This window comes from Miscanthus floridulus, chromosome 8 (genome assembly GCF_019320115.1).
Source record: "Miscanthus floridulus cultivar M001 chromosome 8, ASM1932011v1, whole genome shotgun sequence".
NCBI lineage: Eukaryota > Viridiplantae > Streptophyta > Magnoliopsida > Poales > Poaceae > Miscanthus > Miscanthus floridulus.
The window spans coordinates 156,788,599-156,793,835 of record NC_089587.1 but is presented as its reverse complement, the minus strand read 5'-3'; the positions used below and the strand labels follow the sequence as shown (position 1 = coordinate 156,793,835).

The 5,237-nt window shown below is 43.3% G+C and overlaps 2 protein-coding genes across 2 annotated transcripts; both read right to left on the bottom strand.

Moving 5' to 3' along the window:
- Nucleotides 1–714: 714 nt before the first annotated feature.
- On the bottom strand, nt 715–1,947 carry LOC136473814 (uncharacterized). Its single transcript, XM_066471456.1, has 4 exons — nt 1,828–1,947; nt 1,682–1,737; nt 1,495–1,598; nt 715–1,374 (listed from the first exon to the last, which is right to left on the bottom strand). Exons 1-4 carry the CDS (start codon nt 1,875–1,877, stop codon nt 841–843), a joined length of 744 nt encoding a protein of 247 aa, XP_066327553.1. The 5' UTR covers nt 1,878–1,947; the 3' UTR covers nt 715–840.
- Nucleotides 1,948–2,214: 267 nt separating this feature from the next.
- On the bottom strand, nt 2,215–4,818 carry LOC136473813 (uncharacterized). The gene is made up of 6 exons (XM_066471455.1): nt 4,315–4,818; nt 3,891–3,944; nt 3,088–3,165; nt 2,662–2,832; nt 2,464–2,583; nt 2,215–2,333 (listed from the first exon to the last, which is right to left on the bottom strand). Exons 1-6 carry the CDS (start codon nt 4,816–4,818, stop codon nt 2,310–2,312), a joined length of 951 nt encoding a protein of 316 aa, XP_066327552.1. The 3' UTR covers nt 2,215–2,309.
- Between the last annotated feature and the right edge of the window lie 419 nt (nt 4,819–5,237).

The window sequence follows — 5,237 nt, the reverse complement described above, 5'->3', positions numbered from 1 at the left end:
TCTAAGTTAAGGTTTTACCCACTAATCTGCACCTATAGGTCCTAGAACACTATCAGCGTTCAGCCACTCGCCATTTCATCAAGCACAGCTAGTGCAAGCTGCGTAAAATGAATAACTGAGCATAGCCTGAGGTTGAGACCAAGGAAGAGCCAGAAACACAAATTTTCCATTATTAGGGGGGCAGCAGTACAAATTTATCAAGATATTGATTGAGTTTTAATTTTCAGTTGAAAATTTTATTAACTTAACAACCCGTCCCCCCTCTCCCTCTGCCCCTGGTTGAGGCTGCGAGTCTGTGACGGCCTGGATGCAGAGCAACATGGGCGGGACTTGGTAGCTATATTGTTTCGCACCGATTATATACGAATGAATACTGCCCCAACAAGAGTTCATGCAAGGCAAGTATCTCTCATCAGAACCATACAAGTTTATCTAATATTTGTGTTCTGTTATCATCACATCAGGCCAAACGATATCTGAGATTCTGAGGTTGCCATAAAAGTTCAGGCAAACGACATCATAGGCTGATAGCTAGAGAATATAGAAAAAAGATTTACAAATGAGATAGAAATGCATGGTCGTCAGAAAGAATAACCGTAAGAGAATGCACAAGAATGATTTTCCTTCTATATACACCAAAATATTATGAGGATATTTCAGAGATATGATAACAATTCGCAAATGAATCAACATATCAGATTAACTGACCGACTGATCATCCAATTTGCACCAGCAGCTTGTACCAACGTAAGAAAAAAAAAAGTCCAGAATATTATCTATCTCATCAGTGTATGCCTAATTCTCTACCCATTGCTTCACCCAGCAATGCTCTTATGCTCATCACACATGGGCACCAGTAGAAGTTAACTTTAGCCCTGCATGTTGATCTGGAATCTCACCAGTGGAGATCTCCTGGGCAATATGTTGACTTGAACTCTCACCGCTGCAGTTATCTCTCTGGGCAATTTGTTGACTTGAACTCTCACCACTGCAGCTCTCTCTCTGGGCAATTTGTTGACCTGAACTCTCAGCAGTTGGCCGCTGTACCTGCGCAGTCTGCTGACTACAGCTCTCATCAATAGAAGGAACAGGACCATCTCGACGGTGGGGGTAGATGATGTCATAGTGAATGTTTGTGTAGAGCACGGTCACATGGGGGACTACATGAGCATGGGGTAGTTGACGACGATGACCAGGCCAACATGTACTTCTTGGCGTATCGTCTTGGGAATCCTCCTGGCGAGTGTAGAGGTCTTGACCATCTCCTTGTAAGAGGTACTCCACTCGCAGCGGCACCCCAAGCGCGGTGACTAATGCTGTCATCTGAACATGATCTGTGAAAACCTTATACCTGATAACTTCATGAAGGCACCACTGTTTTTAAAGAGAGAGGAGCAGGTAGAATGAGTGTCAGATTTTCTGGAACGGATGCATTATTGGCAGTTCACAACTAAATAATGCAAGGGTCCATGGGAAAGTGACAGAGATACTTACTTCTCTGAGAGTGCCATATTCATTAAGCTCAGGTATACGTGGTTCAAACTCTTCACTGTGTGAACATATCCAGATAGCTGCTACCAATCTGAGGAAAGCAAAAACTGACCAACAAAATGTATTGGAACAATGTATTAGGACGAAGTGGAGGAAGGAATGCTTGGTTCAAGAGGGGTGTTTCACTCACTGTTGTCTGTCCTGCCATAACCGCTGAAGAACTTGAGAAGTTTCTGTTTGTGGTAGCTGGAAAATGACGCATGTTCAATAAAATACTGAAAATACATTGCCAGCAACACTTCAGCGGAATCACAGAAAATCAAATATATCAGAAACCTGTCAGTTGTTGGTACATTCTTCCATCTGTTGTGTCTTTTCCATCTCATTACTTTCTTTATCAGTGTCTTAAATGCCTGAAAAAAATCAGATTATTACTATATACTGCAATAATGCTTACATAATACTGACCATTTATAACAAAGGTATGAACAAGTATGATCATGATAACACTTGTCTGAGAACCTTCAGTCAGAGTACACCGATTACAAGATAAGTACTTAAGAAATAAAATGTTTTTGATAGAGAAGCGCGAAAGAAACAATTTGTGATTGAATCAGATGACCACACAAAGCAGCTTGGGTGCATTATCTCGGGGAAGTAGAAGCATGAGTTATTTATTACTACTGTAAATATTACTCATCAGTGCTGTTATATGAAAGTGATCTTATTTTAACATGTATTGATCTGTTATATTTTCAATAAATTCAAATTTGAATCCATGTCAAGAGGTAAAAGTGTGATGGCATGCCAATATGCCACTAATGTGAAACAATGTGCATATCCTGCAAATGATAAAAGAAAAAGGACAGTGAGATGCCAGATCCAGATTGCAACTTGATGTAACTTGAAGAAAATCATCCCTCAAGCATGTTTATCTCAGAAATGCCAAATGTGGATAAGGTGTGAGCTTACTTTGTATCTCCAGGAAAATTCAGAGGTCCAACCAAGGCGTGCATGATGCCTAGCCACTCCTCTAACAGCAGCAAGAAGACGGTGTTCCTCGTGTGTATCCTGCCTATCAAGAACTTGCTCCTGTTTTACAGTTGCACAAACTAGGGTGTTAACCCCCTAAACATGAAGCTTGTTCTAAGGAAAAGGGAGGACACTTACGAGGTAGGAAAATATGAAGCTCCTGTAGAAACACTCTCCATCTCCATGCACTGGCCTAAATTCAGAATAGGCACGACGAAGGTTCAGTGCATTTGAATGAAATATTTCTCCTCGTCCAGCACCCATTTCGATGAGGTTGTAATGCTCAATGATCCCGGTAGTAGGAATTGTCTGCATGAAACACAAGCGCAAAGGAATTCAAACCATAATGATCTGAACCAGAGAGCAGCAGAACTAAAAATGGATTGGTATGTTAGTTATGCTTTTCAGGTTTCCACATTTTAAGAAAATGACTATACCACTTGTTTCTCAGCTGATATTTAGTGGTTGTTATTCAGTGAAATAAGAAATTAAGGCTGATAAGGTCCCATCACAATCTGATTGTATCAATTAGAAAAGGCACATAAATAGTATATGGAGTCAAACCTGATGATTCACATGGGGTATGATTACCGTAGATTCTGGATTGTAGTTGTACATTTGCCTTCCTATCCTCTCCAAAAACTATTTCCATAGAAAATGGGTCAAAATTTCACATTTTTTGCAAGAATTAGCACCAATGAATTAACACCAAGGTCAAATATACAAGGAAATAATGGAAAAGATAACAGAGCTTGTTAAAACAATAGTACGGAAATATCAAAGGACCTATGTATTGTCTTTGCTTCCAATAATATAGTAACATCTCCTATTACGCCATCCATCAATGCTAAACCCCTGCACATTTGGCTTCAGGATTTCTTACCAACACTAAAGCCTTCATTATATCAGTATTTTACAGTACAGTGAAGAATAAACCATCACAGTGAAAACCAAATAATAAAATCAATGGAAACAGCTACCTCTCACATTTAAAAAAAAAAAATCAACACATGACTACGATGACATTACATTTCACAGAATACCATACATCTTATCACAATTGGACTTATAAGCGATCCGGAACCATCTAATCTAGGCAGAAACAGAAACTGAGTTTCCATAACAATTGCCAATAACTGAGTTTCCATAACATTTTCCAATACTTTCATCTCTAGTCTTGGATGCCATGCTACACCATTTTTAACAAGATTTGTTGCCATACTTACACTTAGTCATCTCAAGATCTCATATGAGCAAACAAAAGCACAGAGATCCCAATAACACATGTCAAACACAAAAGTTGGCACAAGAATGCCCACACTAGCCACCAATCACAAGTAAGAAACAAAGGAATATTCAGGACATACCACGTTTGCCATGCCACCTTTGAATTTGCTCCAGAGAGATTTCCTCTGCTGCGCCTACACAGAATTAGCATCAAAGCCAAATATTCAAACAAGGGAGCAGCAATCACCAACATAAAAAAATGAGAAAGGAATCGCTCATCAAAACATGATCCCAATATTTATACGAATTCAACAGTAAATTGTAAAACATGCCATCACAATCAAGATAAAATGCAAGCACCTAAACTGCTGCAAGATCGTTGAAAAACAGAAAGACAAATTTCCCCACGGATTCTGCACCTGCAATAGGATGCCGCACAGTTTCTTGCTTCCGGTACCCTAAATCGTCCCCAATAACCCACAAGAACGACAGGATTCCAGCTCCCAAATCACAAGAAAGCAGTTTCGACTCAAGAATGCGCTCCAAAGATCCAAGAAACCTTACCAGTTGCCACTGTTGCATTTCCATCTCCTCCGCCAGGGCCCATTGCTGCTCCAGCGACAAGTTGTCGAACGCCGACATCACATCCATAGGCCTCGTCACCTTCGGCACCTCCATCGTCGACTCCACCAGCGGGTCCTTCCACGACACCGCCAACCTCCTGTCGCCGTCCGCTAGCGTGTTGGCGGAGCTCGACTCTCCGGCTCCCTTGTCGGAGACGATGTCCAACAATACCGGGGAGCTGGTGCCCTCGGACTCGGAGCGCGTCGGGGAAGGTAGCGGGGATGGAGCCAAGACCCCCTTCCCCTTCCGTGCGGCGGCGGCCGCAGAGGGGCTCCCGCCTTCGGCTCCCGATGGACCATGGGGCAGTTCTTGGGGAGCGTCGGAGGGCGGAGCGGGTGGAGGCGGCTCTGCAGCTGTGGCGGCGGCGTTGGACTCATCGCGGTGCCTATCGCCCGGTTCTTGGATTCGGATGCCGCCTCGGGCCCTTCCTGGACCGGAGGCCATCCTGGCGGGAAAAGCCTGATGGGAAGGAGATCGGCGGGGATTGACTCGTGAATTCTGAGAGAACTCGAGGGGGCGGAGGAGAAAAGCACCGAGGGTGTCGTTGTTAGATCTGGAAGGATGGGAGAGGTTATTTATGAAATGTTGGGGCCTTGGAGGAGGGGGAGACAACAGGGGTGATATGGTTTTTGAATTTTGATGTTTTTTTTTTTGATAAACGATGGTTCGGTAATTGGTCGTCGGATAGTTTTGTGCTTGTTGCGATTGAGACATTTGGGCTGAATTGCAGTGTACGTGACCTTGTCATACAAATCGGCTCTCTTCCACAGCGCGTGCTCGCAGCGCTACTGGCGCACATGCCCGCCCCTGCACCGTTCATCTTCACCCGGCCATCTCCTCTCCCACCCACCTCGACCACCGCC

Excerpts from the sequence above, each read along its gene's own strand:
- LOC136473814 (XM_066471456.1), bottom strand. The coding sequence starts at position 1,877 with ATGAGATGGAAAAGACACAACAGATGGAAGAATGTACCAACAACTGAC. Across the intron at positions 1,738-1,827 it reads AATGTACCAACAACTGACAG|CTACCACAAACAGAAACTTC; the intron begins GTTTCTGATATA and ends GTCATTTTCCAG. Across the intron at positions 1,599-1,681 it reads TTATGGCAGGACAGACAACA|TTTTTGCTTTCCTCAGATTG; the intron begins GTGAGTGAAACA and ends TTTGTTGGTCAG.
- LOC136473813 (XM_066471455.1), bottom strand. The coding sequence starts at position 4,818 with ATGGCCTCCGGTCCAGGAAGGGCCCGAGGCGGCATCCGAATCCAAGAA. Across the intron at positions 3,945-4,314 it reads AAATGCAACAGTGGCAACTG|GCGCAGCAGAGGAAATCTCT; the intron begins GTAAGGTTTCTT and ends AATTCTGTGTAG. Across the intron at positions 3,166-3,890 it reads AAGGTGGCATGGCAAACGTG|TTTTTGGAGAGGATAGGAAG; the intron begins GTATGTCCTGAA and ends CTATGGAAATAG.